This window comes from Lingula anatina, chromosome 1, assembly GCF_051362555.1.
Source record: "Lingula anatina isolate TDL-2025a chromosome 1, LinAna3.0, whole genome shotgun sequence".
Lineage (NCBI taxonomy): Eukaryota > Metazoa > Brachiopoda > Lingulata > Lingulida > Lingulidae > Lingula > Lingula anatina.
Genome location: NC_141767.1, coordinates 49,981,963 through 50,000,687, shown reverse-complemented (window position 1 = coordinate 50,000,687; position 18,725 = coordinate 49,981,963). Strand labels below are relative to the sequence as shown.

The following is an 18,725-nucleotide window of genomic DNA, read 5'->3' as shown; positions in this document are numbered from 1 at the left end:
ATACTTTGCTGAAACCTATCTGTAATGTCCAATATCTTGACACAAAACACCTTTGTAATGTCCAATATCTTTTATTAAACTTTGACACTTTTTCGTCCATGCATTAGATCATGTCCGCATATCAAAACATAAACCGCCTTGCACTATCTTCTATTTTATGGTTCTATTCCGCAACATAAAAATGTTTCCTGTTTGCATATATTAAAAGTCTTATCAAGATCATTAATCACAGAACTGGATAGTACATGTATCGCCGTTATCTTTCATTTACTAACTTCTATCCGTTCCTTTCTATCCGTCTGTAATGTCCAGTATCTTGACAGAATCCCTTATGAATAGCTTTGATCATCTGTTGTAATGTCCAAAACACTTTATGAATACCTTTTATCTTCTGTCGTAATGTCCAAAACACCTTATGAATGCCTTTGATTGTCCGTGGTATTGTCCAAAACACCTTATAAATACTTTTGAATACGTTTAGACTAGTTTAAACTTGTACATGCATAACCTCGTGGTCTTGTGGCAGCCATACTTTTCTTTTCGACCTTGACCTTGTTACGTCAGCAAACGACCTATATTTAGACTTCACACTGATCTATGCTGCATATACCACTGAACCACCAATTATGCAAGGGATTTGGATGTTTACGAAACTGTATCAATAAATTTGCTCTGGTATTTTGAAACTACTTTCTCCTTTTCTTTTCTGACAAGTTGTTCAAGATTTATCTTCCTCCTCTTTTCCTGTTCTATGATTTTACTACATAACTAGACTTAACACGCCCACCACCTTAAGCTTACTATAAGCTTAATACTTAACTACTATTACCAAATCACTAAATCACTTGTGTTAAGACTAACATCCTAAAGACAACTGTAAAATACAATAACAAAAATACTTGTAACTGATTCCTTTTGATAACTAAGTTGCTGTACTGCTACAATAACATGTACTTAACTATCTGTACACTAAACAAGATTTTAAAGGCATAATTTTTACCCAAACTAACAAGTAAAAGAACAATATAACATACCAAGAACAATATAACAAACCATGTGACAATTGTTTACAAGTTTTTTTTTTTAAATGTCCATGAGCAATAATAATTCTGAAATAATAGAATTAAGTCAGTCTTCCTGTCCTTCTAAAAGTAATATCAACTTTGATACTGGTCTTTCCTTTACACTATCTTTTGTCCTTACTTCGACAGTTCGCACAATATCTTTTTTATCTGGATATACATTAGTTATCCGTCCCATAGGCCAGCTACCTCTTGGGACCTGGTAGTCCATAATCAGCACAATGTCTCCAACTTGGAAATTCCTTTGCTTAACATTCCATTTCTGTCTCTCCTGTAATGTTGGCAAATACTCTTTAAGCCATCTTTTCCAGAACATATCTGCCAAGAATTGCACTTGTTTCCATCTACGACGGGCGTATAAGTCCTTCTTGCAAAAAATTCCTGGCGGTAACTTGTATGCAGATCTTAACATAAGAAGATGGTTTGGTGTGAGTGGTTCTAAATCATTGTGATCTGCTGAAACCTTAGTAATTGGTCTCCCATTTAAAACTGCCTCCACTTCGCACATCAGTGTGCACAAACTTTCATCAGACAAAACTTGTTCCTTAAGTAACATTGACATGATTTTTCTAACAGAGCGTATACAACGTTCCCACACTCCACCATAATGAGATGCTGAGGGTGGATTGAATTTCCACTGTACTTGCTTCTGCAAAAGGAAATTGTGTATCTGTCCTTGATTCCATCCATCTATTGATTCCTTTAATTCTCTCTGGCCACCTACAAAATTGGTTCCATTGTCACTCCTTATGAGTTCTGGTGTTCCTCTTCGGCTTATAAATCTTCTCAAAGCATTTATGAAGGAGTCTGTATCCAATGTGTGAGCAATTTCAATGTGCACTGCCCTAGTTACTAAGCATGTGAATATACATCCATACCTTTTAACTTCACTTCTTCCTCTTTTCACAAGAAACGGCCCAAAATAATCAATTCCTGTATGTGAGAATGGAGGTTTGTCTGGCTCAACTCTGTCTGCTGGTAAATCAGACATTTTCTGGACACCTGGGTGTGCTTGTTGTCTTCTGCAGCTAACACATTTGTTTAACACATGGCGTACGGCTGCATTTGCCTTTATGATCCAGTATTTCTTCCTTAAGAGTGACAAAACATACTCTCTCCCAGAGTGACCACAAATTTCATGAAAATGTCGAATGATTAACATTGACACATGATGTTTCTTTGGCAAAATAACCTGGTGTTTTGCATTTTCAGGAATTGCTGCATATCTGAGCCGACCTCCAACTCGCAAAAGTCCATTTACAACAATAGGATCAAGCTTGTAGATACTGCTTGTTTTCTTCACTTCATGAAATTCTTGAGGAAAGCTCTTGCGTTGCACATACATAAGCAATGCTGCTTCGGCAGACTCCATTTCTTGAACTGTGATTTGTGCTATCTCTTGCTTTCCCTGTTTGGCACTTAATGACGTATCACTACTTTTCCTCCTAACAACATTTAACAGCTTGGTTTTGTAGCGAAGTATCCATGCTACAATCCTTTTCAAATGCTCCCAGGAAGAAAATCTCTCTAAGATATCATCAAATGTTGTGCTTGTAACTGCCATGCATGATTTTTTCTGTTGTTTAACTTCTTTGTCATCATCTGTCAGGATTCCAATTTCTGGTTGCTCTGGCCAGTCTTCTTCTGAATGCCATAAAAATTCTGGACCTTTCAGCCATCTTTGGTCACGTAGAAAGGTATCGACTGACAACCCTCTTGAGGCATCATCTGCTGGATTACATAATGTGTTCACATACTTCCACTCACTCGGCTCGGATCCTGCTAAAATCGTACTGACACGATTGGCCACAAAGGTTTGGAATCTCTTATCTTGGTTGTTTATATACTTCAAGGTTGCTGTACTATCAGTCCAGAAGAATTGTTGATCTACTGGTATTTCCAGCTCACTCTGAACAATATTCCTAAGCCTAACTGCTGTGGTTGCTGCTGATAATTCTAGTCTGGGTACTGTCACTGTCTTCAGTGGAGCCAATCTAGACTTCCCCATGATGAATGCTACATGTATTCCACCAACTTTGTTTGTGAATCTAATGTAAGCCGCCGCACCATAACCTGTAGTTGACGCATCAGCAAAATAATGCAGCTGTGTTGACGTAGATTCTTCGAACTCTGCAGGCTTCAGACAACGCTGCACGTTCAACTGTGATAGCTTAGTTATGTCTTCCTTCCAATTTTCCCATCTGGTTAAGTGATCGTCAGGAATCTCTTCATCCCATTCATACTGAGAGCGGCATAAATCTTGCAAAATCATTTTTGCTGGCAAAATGGTTGGTGCAACAAAACCAAGTGGGTCATATACTGAGCTCATAACTGACAAAATCCCACGTCTTGTTGTTGGTCGTTCTTTAATGTTGATCCTGAAACCAAAACAGTCTGACTCTACGTCCCACTTTATTCCTAGTGCCCTCTCTACTGGTAGGTTTGAGAAATCAAAATCTTTGACTGCGTCTGCTCTCTCTTCCACTGGTATAGTATCTAGTACATCTCTTGAATTGGAGACCCATTTTCTCAGAGTAAAACCTCCACTTAATAGCAAACTTCTAAGACTACTGGACAACTCAACAGCTTCCTTAACACTTTCTGTTGACACAAGGCAATCATCCACATAGAAATTTCTGTTGACTGTCTTGACTACCTCACTGCCATATTCATTTCCATAGTCAATTGCAGTTTGTTTCAGAGCAAAATTGCAGCATGAGGGTGATGACTTTGCTCCAAATAGATGGACTTTCATTCTATATTCCTCTGGCTTTTCTTTCTGATCACCATTTGGCCACCATAAAAATCTTAATGCGTCACAGTCTTTTGGTGTCACCTTCACTTGGTGGAACATTTCCTTTATATCAGCCATAATTGCTATAGGATGCTGCCTAAACCTGGTGAGTACGCCCACTACAGAGTTAGTAAGGTCAGGTCCTTGTAACAGGACATCATTTAAGGACACATCCTTATATTTCGCAGAACAGTCGAACACAATTCTTGTTTTGTCCGGCTTGTTGGGATTGAAGACTGCATGGTGGGGAAGGTACCACACTACACCTTCTGCCTTGCTGTCCACCTTCTCTGCGTACTTTCTTTCTAATAATTCATTCATACAACCTGAATACCTCTGGGCAAGCTCTTCATTTTTTTCCAGTCGCCGACCTAATTGACTTAGGCGCCTTTCTGCCATGACCTTGTTGTCCTCAAGGCGGTCCACATGCTTTACAGGTAAATCGATCTGATATTGCCCTTCAACCCGTTTGACTGATTTCTTCATGATGGATAGCGCTTCTATGTCTTCCCTTGACATTTCTTGTATGTCTGACCTGTCATTGAATTCCATATTGCAGTATTCCTTGAACTGATTAGAAAGGTCAACTTTGATAAAATTTGCTGTGTGTGGTGCATGCACTGGTTGACCCCCTAGCGGACCGTTAATAGTCCAACCAAACATTGTGTGAACTGCATATGGCCCACCATTCTCACTTTGTATGAAACCTTTTGGTTCCAATGCCTTGCAATTATCAACACCAATTAAGAGCTCCACATCACTATTTATATCAATCATCTTGATGTCCCTTAAATGTGACCATTTCTTTATATCTTCTGTTTTAGGAACATCTTTCCTGGTAACTGGTAACTCAGGCATTGAAAATACGTTCTTCAGCGGCAATATGGCTTCATCATCCATTGGAGAGATATCCAAGTCCACTATTGTACATTCCAGCTTCTTGTTAACATTTGACATTGTTGTCAAATTAAAGCTCCCCTTTTTACCATCAATATTCATTCGCTTAAGTAGCGAATTTGCACAAAAAGTGGCGGTCGATCCACTGTCTAAAAATGCATATGTGGTGACAGAGCTGCTACCTGACTTCACCTTCACAGGTACGATGGGTAATGCTACTTGGGCTTTAGGTGCAGTGTCCACATAACCATTGGTAGCTTGAGGACTTGGTGTGACATCGGGAGTGATGCTGTAGGCGTGCAACAAAGTATGATGTCTTCCTTGGCATACTGAACATTTACCTTTAAATTTGCATTCTCGAGCTCGGTGCTTTGGTTTTAAACAGTTAAAGCAGAGATTCTTTTCTTGCACCAATTCTTTTCTCTCTTTTAGTGGTGCATTCTTAAATCTGGGGCACTGGTCAGTGTAATGGCATTCTTCACACTGTTGGCACATTGGAGATACCCTCTTATTAACACCAGTGTTTAGATTTTCCACATTCATGGCAAACGACTTCTTAGTGTCCTTTCTAATTTGCCTATCATCTTTTCTTTTACTGCTTGATTCTATTTCTCCAAAGACAGGATGATTAGCTATTCTAGCTTCCTTTTCAACAAATTCTGCTATATCAGATATCGTCGGGTCCCTTTCATCTTCTTCGCAGATCCTGTCAGCCCTAACTCTCCACTTTTTCCTCAGATCATAAGGCAACTTAGTAATGATTCCCTTCTGGTTTTCTTGACTTTCTAATTTATTCATGTACCCTACTTCTTCTACAGTGTTTTTACAGCTGGTAAGTTTCACTGAAAACTTCCGGAGGGTATTTGAATCCTTCACAGGAGGGAAAGACAACAGTTCCTCCACACAGGCAGAGGCTACACGATAACTGTGGCCATATATTTTTTTTCAACATTTTCTTTGCTTCTTCAAAACCCCTGTCTGGATCTTTGGCCAGAAAACTGCCAACTAGTTCTTGTGGCTCACCTCTAGTGTATTGGTGTAAGTAAAACAGTTTACTGCTATTACTTTTTGTCTTGCATTCTATAATATTTTCAAATGCTCTCATAAATACAGTATACTTTTTAGGGTCACCGTCGAAAATGGGCATATCAATCTTAGGCAGGGTCAAAATTTGTGAGATATCATGCCCTGTTGGCACAGTGGGCACATCTGTCTCTGATTCACTCTCATTGCTTGAAGAAACATCATCTTGAGCCTCTTGAAATTTTTTTGCCTTTGCCTTTACCCTGAGATATTTTTCTTCTTCTACTTCATACTCATCGTATGTGGCATCAATCATACTTTCAGTGACACACACCTTTATTAGCTCTAAATGACTGCGTGTATAATTCTTCCATGCATTGTCCAATGCTATGAGTGTGTCTCGTACTACAGTTATATTTTCTGTTAGCATGGCTTCCCTGAGGGCATTTTTTCTCTTTATTACTTGACCTAGTTTTTCATCTCTACTTTCTACCTTCTGTTGCCAATTTTCTTTTACTTTTCCAGATGGCACTGGTTCCCTGGTACTTCTTCTTGGCACAACACTTTCTTCTTCTTCAGTGGCCATGTTTTTTAATATATATGAAAACACTTTTCAGTCCAACAAGTCAATTAGTCTAAACTGCGATGTAATGTCCAATATCTTGACACAAAACACCTTTGTAATGTCCAATATCTTTTATTAAACTTTGACACTTTTTCGTCCATGCATTAGATCATGTCCGCATATCAAAACATAAACCGCCTTGCACTATCTTCTATTTTATGGTTCTATTCCGCAACATAAAAATGTTTCCTGTTTGCATATATTAAAAGTCTTATCAAGATCATTAATCACAGAACTGGATAGTACATGTATCGCCGTTATCTTTCATTTACTAACTTCTATCCGTTCCTTTCTATCCGTCTGTAATGTCCAGTATCTTGACAGAATCCCTTATGAATAGCTTTGATCATCTGTTGTAATGTCCAAAACACTTTATGAATACCTTTTATCTTCTGTCGTAATGTCCAAAACACCTTATGAATGCCTTTGATTGTCCGTGGTATTGTCCAAAACACCTTATAAATACTTTTGAATACGTTTAGACTAGTTTAAACTTGTACATGCATAACCTCGTGGTCTTGTGGCAGCCATACTTTTCTTTTCGACCTTGACCTTGTTACGTCAGCAAACGACCTATATTTAGACTTCACACTGATCTATGCTGCATATACCACTGAACCACCAATTATGCAAGGGATTTGGATGTTTACGAAACTGTATCAATAAATTTGCTCTGGTATTTTGAAACTACTTTCTCCTTTTCTTTTCTGACAAGTTGTTCAAGATTTATCTTCCTCCTCTTTTCCTGTTCTATGATTTTACTACATAACTAGACTTAACACTATCAATGAGTATAGAGTACACAACACAACACAAGAAGGCTCTTTGTTCATTTCTTCAGACCAACATCTGTTTCAAACAGAATTCCCAACAGCAATGGAGTCTACTAATATGCCTTGTAAACAAGTTGAAAAAACAGAAAGGAATAATCTTATTGATGAGTTAGATGTAAACATTGAGAATGAAGATAATGGCATAGTTGGTTTCTCCGACATTAATTTCACAGCAACAAAAAAATCTCGATTACCAAACCTCCAAAGTGCAAGCTTGGCTGAAACTGTAGATTCAGATAACTCTGAACCCTCTGGCTTAACAGACACCAAGACATTGGTACAAGAAAATAAAGATGAATTCATACAACAACTGATCTCTTATGCAAAAGAATCTGGTATCTCTAAGACAGTGGAGAAGTTGATCCAGCAGGTAGAAACAGCAGGTAGTGGTTCCAGAAAAGAACAGGGAGATACTGGAGTGAAACAAGAGGTCAACGAGAGTGACCATGATGTGTATAGTCCTGAGGAGGTGACTGATGAAGGGTGAGTACAACATTAAATTTGTCTATTATTATTATTTATTTATTTATTTATTTATTTTATTTATTTATTTATTTTATTTTTTTGAGGAGGAGGGGGGTTACAATTTGCATCTTATTAAGAAATTGCTAATTGATATGTTCACCATAAGATGTGACATGTTTTTCCTACATATATTTTCCAGGAGTGAGGAGGAATGGAAGCTGTCTGATGAAAGACAAATTGGGAAAAGGAAGCGAGGAAGACCCCGTAAAAAAGCACCTTTTTTTTTATCAAAATCAAATTAAGTATTTCAGACAGAATTGATCTAAATAGAATAAAAGGCTTGTGAAACATTGAAATAGTAATGTTACATGTTTAAGTGTGAGTGAAAATCTGACTAGTCTTCATCTTGTCAAAAGTGAGTCTACTTATCTGTTACTTTACATCGAGATCAAGAAAAAGATGATATTGAAAGTGATTCGCTTTCTCTATTACAGCAAAGTCAAGGAAAAGCAAGAAAAAAATTAAACCTAAACAGGTCAAACCACCAAAAACTAGGGCTGCTCCAGCACAACAGACTGTACCACAAGAGCATAGAGTTGTCGATGGGATGAAGGCAGGAAAATTTCATTGTGTTCATTGTGATTACACCACTGATCATAGTGGGCACTACAGGGACCATTTGAATAGACACAAAGGCTTAAAGCCACATCAGTGCAAACAGTGTGACAAAAGTTTCCTTCGTCCAGACGACCTAAAGAGGCATGAGAAGAGGCATGCAGAAACTTCTGAATACACTTGCACTGACTGTGATGAGATATTCAAAAAGAGAGTGGAGTTTAAGCGTCATATTAGAGAACAACATCCAGGGCGGTCTTACAACTGTGATCTGTGCAGGAGAATATTTGTGTGCCATGATGATCTGCAAAAGCACATGGAAGAGGTCCATAACCACATTTGTTCCATATGCGGAGAGTCGTTTTCAAAGATGGCAGAGCTGAAGAAGCACAGGGTGAAATTACATGCAGAAGATGTGTTGAAGTGCCATTTGTGTGGACGCACCTGTCCAAACCGCTCTGCCCTGTACAAACATATCCTTAGACACAACAAAGACAAGAAGTTTGTCTGTGAGGAATGTGGAAAGGCATTCACATCTCAGAGTACACTGTATCATCATAGGCGTGGTCTGCATAGTAGTGAAGATAACAAACCTTTCCACTGTAAACTGTGTCTCAAAAAGTTTAACTTTAGCAACAGTTTAAAACTTCATATGTTGCGACATAAGGGTGAACGTCCATATAAGTGTGAACTGTGTGTAAAGACTTATCTAACTTCCTGTCATCTAAAAAACCATATTCAAGCTGTTCACACAAATGAGAAGAAATACCAATGCTCTACATGTGGGAAGTCCTTCCCCTATGAAAATAGTTTGAAACTGCACATGATGCTTCATCAAGAAGAACGCCCTTTCAAATGTGGCATATGTGACCGTGGTTTTGTTAGTAAGAGTGCACTTAAAGTTCATGAGGGAACTCATGAGATAAAAAATGTAGAATGTGAAATCTGTGGAAAATTCTTTAAGTCTGACCATCTTTTGAGAGCTCATAGGCGTAGACACACAGAAGACTCTTCTCGCTTTATGTGTGACATTTGTGGGAGAACTTTCATGTATAAAAGCAACCTTGAGGCTCATAGTCTTACTCATGAAGAAGGGAGGCAGTTTATCTGCAATGTATGTGGAAAATCATTTAAGACACAAGCCACTCTGTATTCCCATGCACTGGTTCACAAAACCGAAACTCCTTATAGTTGTTCAACTTGCGGTAAAGGATTTAAAAGCAAGGACAGAGTGGCAGCACATGAAAAAAGACATTCAGGATTAAAACCACATGTTTGTGAAATCTGTCGCAGAGGGTTTCCAGACAAAGGTGGTTTAACCAAACATAGAAAAACCGTTCACACAGACTTCAAACGTTTTATGTGCCAAATCTGTGGCAAGTCGTGTTCACGTGCAGACAATCTACGCGTCCACATGAAGATTCACGGCGAGGAAAACATGACTAAAATCACAACTTTGCCAATCCCAGATGAAAATCCTGATTTGTCTCACTTTGTCTCTCAAGGTGAGAGCCTCATCCGTGTTGCATTTGGGGGCACAGCATCTCACCAGTTGGACCAAAATGCTTCCAGTGGTGATGCCATGGTCACACATGAGGCTATGACAACCCATGAAACTATTAACACTAGAGATCTTATTCCAGCAACTGATATTGATAATACAAGGGGTATGGACCCATCAATGGACCAACAGCAGTCCATGGTAAAAAGCCAAGAGCAACCAGGAACTGTCCAAGTGTCATCTGCTAGTAGTGGCATGCACAGCCAACAAGAGTTCATTAATGCTGCTACTGGAATGTTATATATGCAGGCCTTTGGGGTGCCATTTGGAAACTATAGTGGTTTTCAGTAGTTTTCAGGGAAATTAATGTTGGTATGTGAAACTTCTTGTAGGCATTTTGTTGTAGTTATGTAGATCGCACATCATTATGTGGCTTAACCATAATGAAAAGTTATTTGTTCTTCATATTTCTTTTATAGCAACCCTAGCTATTTGAGAGCAAATTTTAACACCACTTATTTTAGGTGTAAGAGCATGCATGCAAACATTTCATCTTTTAACTATTATCTTAAGTGAAATGTTTCAAAATGAATTTGAATTAGCAGTTATGAAAACAATTTTGTTTAAACATGTGGGGATGGAAATTTTACCAGCTGAATGTTGAACAGGGTGCTGTTTTACTTTAAAAAAACTCTTGCATGCAACAATACAAATATGTTTCTGTCATTATATATAATTTTTAACATGAGCTTTGTCACATTCTTTTGGTAGACATGGGATTTTAACAAAAAGTATTTTTATATGAATATTTTACTGATACATTTCTATGACGAGGTGACTTATAAGGATAATTGTTGAAATTGTATCTGTTATCAATTCTTAATTGCTTGCCATTATAAAAGATGTTTTAATATTTCTTTTATTCATTAGTGGTTCAATGTTTAAAACTCTCAGCAATGTATTGAATGGTTTTACCTTTTGTACATCATTCTTTATAATTATTGTTACAAAAAAGGATTGAGTGTGCATCTCATCTGGGAGGGAAAACAATTTAAAATGTATTATAATCTAAATGGCGTAGGTTAGTGAATTTTTACATCAAAAGGGGGTGGTGGAATGTTAGGAATGGTAGATGGATGGTCAGTTTACTATGATTAAGGCAGCTTAAGGTTTAGTTGTAGACATGAAAAGATTTTGTTTTATGCAGTTGGTGGCATAAAGTGTGTGCTTGCTTTTTTTAAAAATAAATTTACATTGTTAATGTTATGTACTTGGTATGGTGTGCAATAATATTGGTTAGCTTTTGTAGAGATTTTTCAATAATTTTGTTTTTTGTTCAGATTACATACATAGTGATTACTCTGAAATGTTCTACTTTATAATTAATTGTTATAATAACATTTTTAAATACTTGGTAAATGAAAAGTATATTTTTACTGATAGCGCAGTGCAATGCTTCTGGATGTCAGCAATACTGAAATTGCAGTCAACATAAAGTTTAAAATATAATAAAATAAAACATTTTAAAAAAACCATTTCAGACATATTGTATTTTATGTTTTAATTAAGAATTTCAAGTTAAATTTTTAAAAGTTACAAAATATTCCATCGATTTTATACATAAATAAAACAACAAGGAGTGTCTTTGTGATATCCTCAAAAATATTTTCACTTTCTTTTTTTTTTTCTTGTCAGTATTAGGTTAAGCTGTGACAAAAAATGTAAGTTGCTTTTCTTATTCATTAAAGGGATAGTAACTCTTCGTATGAAATCTATATTTCACAATAAAAACATTGTGAATAACTCGAAGAAATATATTCTCTTTTAACACAAAAACGGCAGTTATAGCTTTTTTTCTGATATCTGAGCTTGTCTTAAGACCACGTGACCTCCATTTATGGCTATACTCAATACATAATACTTAACAAAAAAACATTTTTTAGAAAAAAACCAAGGACTAACTTTGAGTGTAAAAATGGATTCATTAATATTGGTAAGTATGGGAAAATTGTCGTTTACTCCAGGAAAATTCATTTTTTGGCCAAACGAAGAGTTATTATCCCTTTAATAATAGTCCTATTATCCCTTTAATAATAACATACAGTTCATAAACAATGACAGTTTATATTACATTTTGGTTTTGTAGATGTATGTAACAGGCTCCCATACCACATTACAAAAGCATAAACCAGGCTTATCACGTTATGTTAACTTATTGCACAAAATTTTTCTATTGCTATTTAGACACAACACTTGGAATATAAATGATTTCTCCTTGCAATCGAGCATGTAATGGAGGTTCTTTAAGTCACAGAATATATATATCTTGTAGTATACATGCTTATGTGCACACATTCCCTCAAAGTAAGGCACCAAAAAAGATTTTACAAAAACCTGTACTACAGACTTAAAGTAAGTGTTGTGTTTCCAAAACTATGAAATACATAGTGAGTCTGCAATCTTTGGTTTTCCAATCATTTGCTCAAACGGGTATACATTTAGACATTTGACAGTGAAAGTCCTCTGCATTCCTTTCCCATAAGCTTCCAGTCTTTTTGCCATGGCCACTGTGAGTATTATGTATATATAAGATCTGCTCTACAAAACTCTCCCGTGTCCAAGTTCTTTGCCATAAGCTGGTTTGGAGCAGCATTTGGAATTTTGTGTTGTATGTACACTCTGGATGTGCACTGATCCTACAAAAACAATAGCAGGACACAAACTTACGCATGTTTTTCATTTAATATGTAAAGATAATTTATGAATGAATGAATTAATAAATGCACAATTAAGTACTGATTGAAGAATAAATGAATATTAGCCTTGTAAGCTACAGTCCTATTTATGTACATTGTCATTTTGAATTATAACATACAAGCACATTATCTCTGAAGATCTCTTAGAGTCCATTCCCAGAGACTATCGTACTAACCATGGAGCGACCTATCTCTAAGGCAATTCTCACTTAATTGCAATTAACTTAAACAGCTTAGATGTCTGTCATGCCTACTGAAGCTGATAGGGGGTAATTAACTATCATTCAGCAGCTTTAGTAATTGTCCCAGACATTTAAGCCACTTAAGCTGAAAGCAATTTAGCGAGAAAGCCCATGGAGATGGAATGATCCTGTTAGATCGATTTTAGGGATGAGAACCCAGTCGTAGTACCTGTACCATACCTGTAAATATCTGACAGCCACAGGAGACACGTGTGCACATCCATTGAGGTGTAGCTCCTGTATATCCAGGCACATATTGGCCAGGGTGAAGATGCTCTTGTCTGTAAGGTGATGACAGCCTGCCAGGACCACCCTTCGTAATGGACACTTGCGGGCAAGTTCACAGACACCTGAATCTGTTACCTGTGAAGACACAAATCCTGACATTGAAAAAGTTAATACCATACATCAATTTCATTTATATCTGCACATTTTCAAATTATAGACTGTACATACACCATATGCAAGTAACTTGAGGGATACAAAATGGTATGGTGTTCACAGACAAAAATGTGCACTGGGCAAGGCCAAATTGTCATGTCAATTTTAAACTCCATAAAAATATTAATAATTCACCACACCTGAATTATATATGTGATACCTCCTGTGAGCTTTGTTTCAATTACTGACAATATTTGACCTTATATCAAATGAAACATCACCAAGACTGACATAACTAGGTTACAAGGCAGGTGCCAAATAGCATATCAGTAATAGAAACTAGGTTCATGGGGGTAGGATATTGCTACAAATTCAGCACTTCTCCACCTATCAGCTCAGGCATATTAACCCAATGGAGTGATTAATGGTTCTGCACACTTAGCACTGAACAAGTATCTACGCAACAATAAAAGTTGTGGTCATTTAAATATTTTTTCTTCTTTGCTGTGACTGCTTATACCTGTCTGCAACTTTTCAGTCCAATGTAGTGCAGTTTGGGGCAGTTATCAGCCAGAGTGTGCAGCAGGTTGTCATCTACACACATTAGTCCAGAGACTGAAAACTTTTCAAGGTTGGTGCTGGAAACAGCAGCTGCATGAAGAACATCACCATTCATCTGCATTACATAAAATTGATATTATTTTCAATATTAAAAAATGCAAAAAATTAGCAAAATTGTATTGTATTGTATTACTTTATCTTTTGTTTATCACAGAAAAATTTTTTCACACCCATTTGATAAAATAAAATACATTAATATGGTTGGCTGTCCATATCTTCTACATTACAATGCAACATACTATTTAAATTTGTCTTTTTTTTTTTTTACCTTTTTACACCCTAAGTACAAGGAAGTCAATTGTGCTGCCCGTTGCTCATCTTCAAACAGAGGGAGCAGCGTAATGCCTGTTGTTTCTGGAAGAAGTGTTAATATCAACTCCTCTAGGGCTGTGCAATACTTGGTGACTGCCCGAAGTCCATCATCTGTTATTGCCTGAGTTATGCTTCCACCAATGTCCAAACTTAGTAAGTGAGAGCCTGCGGCTTGCAATATCTGTTAATGAAAAGACTTACTAAGTGTAATGCAATGATTCAAAAAAATTGGAAATACTGTAGCACTGCAACAAAATTTCTTCATGTCAATTTTTTCTAGAATTTCTATTGTAACCTGTTACCATGGCCATCTGTAAAAGTTTTCATAATATGGCAAAAAAAAAAGGAAAGAAAGCCCTTGTACTTAACAGTTACCTGCTCCAAACTGTCATCGTCCAGTGCTTTTACTCCACAAAGGCGAACCGTCTCAAGTTTTGTCAACCTTTTCACAACATTAACCAGCAATTCAGAGTCCTGTAATTGTATCCCTAGCAGGGAGAGCTCAGTCACAGAATCTGGGAGATGCTGTAATGCTTTGAATGCTTCCACAGACTCCAAGGTAAAACAGTAAGAAAAATCTACATCTTTCAATTTTCTGCATCCTTCAACAACCTGTGGAAAAAAGTAGACTTCTGTGGTTTTTTTTATGTTATTTTTTATCAAAAGATGAAAAAATACCTAAAATGTTATGTAATAAAATGTTGTGGATTATACCATCCATCTACATGCAAAGGTTGATTATGAAAAATAAGATTCTAATAAAAGATACCTAATAACATACATGTAACTAAATGTGTGCTCCCTATGTAAGTTTGCTGTCACATCTTTGTCCATTTATCTATCAATCTTGTCGTGAATGTCAACTTACTTATAAGTTTAACTACTTAGGTAACAGATTCTGTACTAACCTTTTGAATACCATCAACTGTTATCTTATAGCAGCCTATCAAATGTAACCTGAAAAATACATAATGTATTATTGAGTATACAAGGTCTTATGATATTTAAATAAGTTAACTATTTTTTGGTGTGATATTTTGACAGGTATATCTGTTATATATGATTTTTTATGTAAAATATATTGTGATAACAATTCAAAGTGACTTTTTCTAGCCATTATACACTTCTTAGAAAAGCAAAATGCCAAGTGTTGGCTAAATATATTTTAAAAAATCACTTACAGAGTTAGATTACTGCAGTATTGTGCAATGTTCTCTAAATCGTGGTCACTGATTTTATGCACACCTCCAACGTCCAATTCTTCCTGGAGTTAAGAAATGTTAAAAAACAATAAATGTTTAGCTATTTACCAGTACTGACATTGCTTAACATTTTCTGTTTCCGATCACTTAATTTTAAAATGTTTTTTCTTTTCATTTGTGCCAACTGATAAAATCTGTCTTAAAATGTCATTCGGAATAAATGTTTTTCTTTTCATTTGTGCCAACTGATAAAATGTGTCTCAAAATGTCACTCAGAATAAATGCTTTAAAAAAACAGATAAATAACCATGTGCACTTGCAACCTTAAATAATAAATGAATGCAACTTACCAGAGTGATATTTAAACATCTTGCAATATTAGAAATCCCTTCATCTAGCCTTGTGCATTGGGACAAGGTTAAGTATTTAATATTTGGACATTTATGCACCAGGGAATCAAGGCCTAGAATACAGGCACAGATATAAACATTTGATTAAAATAATGTTGTAACTGCTGTTTTTTTTCTACTGTTTGCTTAATATTTGGAAAATAAAGCTACACTGTTTACAAGTAAGTCTTGACTTCATATTTCTTGAAATGAAATCAAATGGACACAAAAAATAATTTTTAAAAAGTAACTATTAAGGTATATCTCTACAAGAAGAAGATCAATGTAAAATATGACTATGAAAAATATTGAATACACATGAACTTTTTGAATAACCTGCATTTACCTTTACTGTCAATATATGAGCATCCCTTTAAGTCTAGATTCTGCAACTTGTTTGATCTCACTACCTCTAAACCATAACTGGTCAGAAATCGCAATTTTCTCAATTCTAAAACTTCCAGTTCTTCCTGATCAATAGTTATATATTTTATTCCTTCATCTGAAACAAATAAAAATGTTCATATGGAATTGGCAATTATATCGTGAACAAATCATATTATACTGGTAAATATTACATTTCTTAATTTAGAAATACAATGCATCTGTTTCATTAATTTACAGTTAAGTAAATTGTATGGGTAACATATGCACAGTATGATTTATAAACTGCACATTATAATGTTAATTGCAAATTTTAATATGCACACCCCATATTTGTATGTTTGGCATCATGCAAAAAGAAGTAAAATAATTCAATAATTCAGGTGAGCAGGCAGTTAATATGCTGATTATCTTTTTACAGATATATATTTTTTCTCCCAAATGAAGAGAAGAATTCCACATATAAAGGTCAAAACGGTACCAGTCAATCAGCCTGTGAACACTGAAGTATAGATATGCCACATACAGTATCCACCCACCAGAGACATTGTTGCACTCATGTACTGTCAGGTGCTTCAGCATACACCCACTCTGTGACAGCTGATACAGAAGATGGTCTGTGACCTGGTTACACTTGTAGAAGTTGACCACTTTAAGGTTGGCTGAGAACAGGTGATATGTAATATGTGGCAGGTAATCATCTGTCAGCATGTCATGGTCAGAAAGCCACTTCAGAATAAGCTCTTTGTGAACATGAGGAAGATGACGCCCCACGCGACTGATCCTATGGAAAAGGGAGTAACAGTGTCATGATTTTACATATTTCTGGATAGGTAATAGAAAATAAAAATACATTTTTGAGAATGATAAAAAGAACATAACCAAGATGTCCACTATACCCCCTAGGAACTAAAATGAGTGACATAGTAAAAACATGTATGCATTTACTTGAAATACAATGTTTACTTCAAACAGCAGTACTTTCAATGCGATCCTGGATATATTCAAATAATGTTATAACCAATATATCTATTATTTTTCTTTATAAATACCATTATACATGTACTACCAGTATTTCAAGATATCATTTGCTTTCCAGTTGGTTCAAAGCAAATGTAAATGGGCAGCTACAGCTGTGTGTACCTATGGTTCAAATGGGGAAGATTTAGCCACATAAATCAATAGGAAAATGGACTGTAAAATTTCCCCAATAATTACCAGTAATTATATATGTATACACATACTACTAGTAGTACTGGTACATTTACACTAGTATCAGTGCAAACGTGTTCACTTATTGCTAAGTAAATGCAAAATACACATACCGGTAGGAACATATGCAGTAAACAGTTTACTGTATTTCATACATAACATTGCTACTATACACACCCTTATGCACATTAAATTACTACATGAACTGACACTCAAGTGCCACATGTACATGTACATATACATGTACTGTAGATAAACCAACTACATGTACTACTAGTAGTACTGTACGTCACACTGAACTGTATTTACTACAACCTCAACTTAACAAAACATTGTGTTGTTGCAGGCTTACCTGTTAAGATTCCGAGCAATTGCTTGTAAACAGCAGTCTTTCAGACTTCTCACCATACTGTGCGGCTATAAAGGAATCGACTTTATGATGATATCGCGCACTTAAATCAACTGCGTCCAACAATTCTGGATAATTGATGTCAGTATTGTCAGCATAGCGTTTAACAGTGGTTTACGGTTAACTTATTTGAAAGACAATCATTTTGTATCAACTGCAAATAGCACATGCACGTGAAGTATTACATGTATACCAGTACATGTATGTACAGTGTACATGTATCTTATACCAAGGAGTTATCTGTTATAACTCCTTGCTTATACTACACTGTAAATCTACAAGCTGATGTACGGTGCTGTGTGGACTCCGTAGCACTGTCAATATAAATCTGTCACGATTGCAAGCAGTAAAAGACCATTTCAACATTAGTCACCGATAGTCTATCGTACATATTGTTTATCTTCATCAATACGAAAAGCTCTGCTCCTCAGTTGCCAGATCAATATTTATAGCAATGCTGGATAACGACAAAAATAACCCAATGACTAACAGGGTAAAATGGGAAGTAACTTGCCAGCGATGTTAGCCCAATAACAACTGGGGGAAGGGGGGTGTAGTGGGAGTAATTCAAGAGGAGATTCGTCAAATCCTCGGTTACATTTGAAGTAAACAGAACTTTCACACAGACTTGGTTGGAAATCTTATGTAAAATCCATTTAAATACTTGACCCAGTTCCCACTTTAGCAGTTATATTAGAATATAGAAGGGGTAATGTCAAAGGTGATGACGTTTGAAAGCTTGTTCAGTACAGGACTGTAAGGGACGCGGTGGCGCCCCTTAGCATGTCCCACGCCCCTAGGATGTCGCGGCGCCCGCGCCTAGACTATAGGATGTCGCGGCGCCCGCGCCTAGAAAGATTTATGATATGGTATTATTATATTGAGACATTAAGGTAGATATAAATAGAACAGGTGGTGGGTAGAGAAGAGAACTTAGGGAGTGGGAATAAAGCTGTTTGGAAATCCACGACTCTTGTTGCTC

General features: G+C 36.3%; 3 protein-coding genes across 3 annotated transcripts; 1 reads left to right on the top strand and 2 right to left on the bottom strand.

Moving 5' to 3' along the window:
• Window positions 1-25: 25 nt before the first annotated feature.
• LOC147764431 (uncharacterized) lies at window positions 26-5,571 on the bottom strand. Its single transcript, XM_087012994.1, has one exon. It carries the CDS (start codon window positions 5,569-5,571, stop codon window positions 1,129-1,131), a length of 4,443 nt encoding a protein of 1,480 aa, XP_086869120.1. The 3' UTR covers window positions 26-1,128.
• Window positions 5,572-7,195: 1,624 nt separating this feature from the next.
• On the top strand, window positions 7,196-11,370 carry LOC106163970 (uncharacterized). The gene is made up of 3 exons (XM_013541714.3): window positions 7,196-7,737; window positions 7,919-7,983; window positions 8,214-11,370. The coding sequence occupies exons 1-3, from the start codon at window positions 7,298-7,300 to the stop codon at window positions 10,184-10,186; spliced, it is 2,478 nt and encodes an 825-aa protein (XP_013397168.2). The 5' UTR covers window positions 7,196-7,297; the 3' UTR covers window positions 10,187-11,370.
• LOC106163968 (uncharacterized) lies at window positions 11,371-18,247 on the bottom strand. The gene is made up of 11 exons (XM_087013014.1): window positions 17,687-18,247; window positions 16,662-16,906; window positions 16,085-16,240; window positions 15,700-15,812; window positions 15,329-15,411; window positions 15,056-15,104; window positions 14,523-14,759; window positions 14,104-14,328; window positions 13,735-13,890; window positions 13,014-13,196; window positions 11,371-12,531 (listed from the first exon to the last, which is right to left on the bottom strand). The coding sequence occupies exons 1-11, from the start codon at window positions 17,740-17,742 to the stop codon at window positions 12,412-12,414; spliced, it is 1,623 nt and encodes a 540-aa protein (XP_086869140.1). The 5' UTR covers window positions 17,743-18,247; the 3' UTR covers window positions 11,371-12,411.
• Window positions 18,248-18,725: the final 478 nt, after the last annotated feature.

Coding starts and splice junctions, on each gene's coding strand:
- LOC147764431 (XM_087012994.1), bottom strand. CDS start 5,571: ATGAATAAATTAGAAAGTCAAGAAAACCAGAAGGGAATCATTACTAAG.
- LOC106163970 (XM_013541714.3), top strand. CDS start 7,298: ATGGAGTCTACTAATATGCCTTGTAAACAAGTTGAAAAAACAGAAAGG. Junction 7,738..7,918: donor GAGGAGGTGACTGATGAAGG/GTGAGTACAACA, acceptor TATATTTTCCAG/GAGTGAGGAGGAATGGAAGC. Junction 7,984..8,213: donor AAGGAAGCGAGGAAGACCCC/GTAAAAAAGCAC, acceptor TCTCTATTACAG/CAAAGTCAAGGAAAAGCAAG.
- LOC106163968 (XM_087013014.1), bottom strand. CDS start 17,742: ATGGTGAGAAGTCTGAAAGACTGCTGTTTACAAGCAATTGCTCGGAAT. Junction 13,891..14,103: donor TGTACTTAGGGTGTAAAAAG/GTAAAAAAAAAA, acceptor TATGTAATGCAG/ATGAATGGTGATGTTCTTCA. Junction 13,197..13,734: donor GACTGAAAAGTTGCAGACAG/GTATAAGCAGTC, acceptor GTGTCTTCACAG/GTAACAGATTCAGGTGTCTG.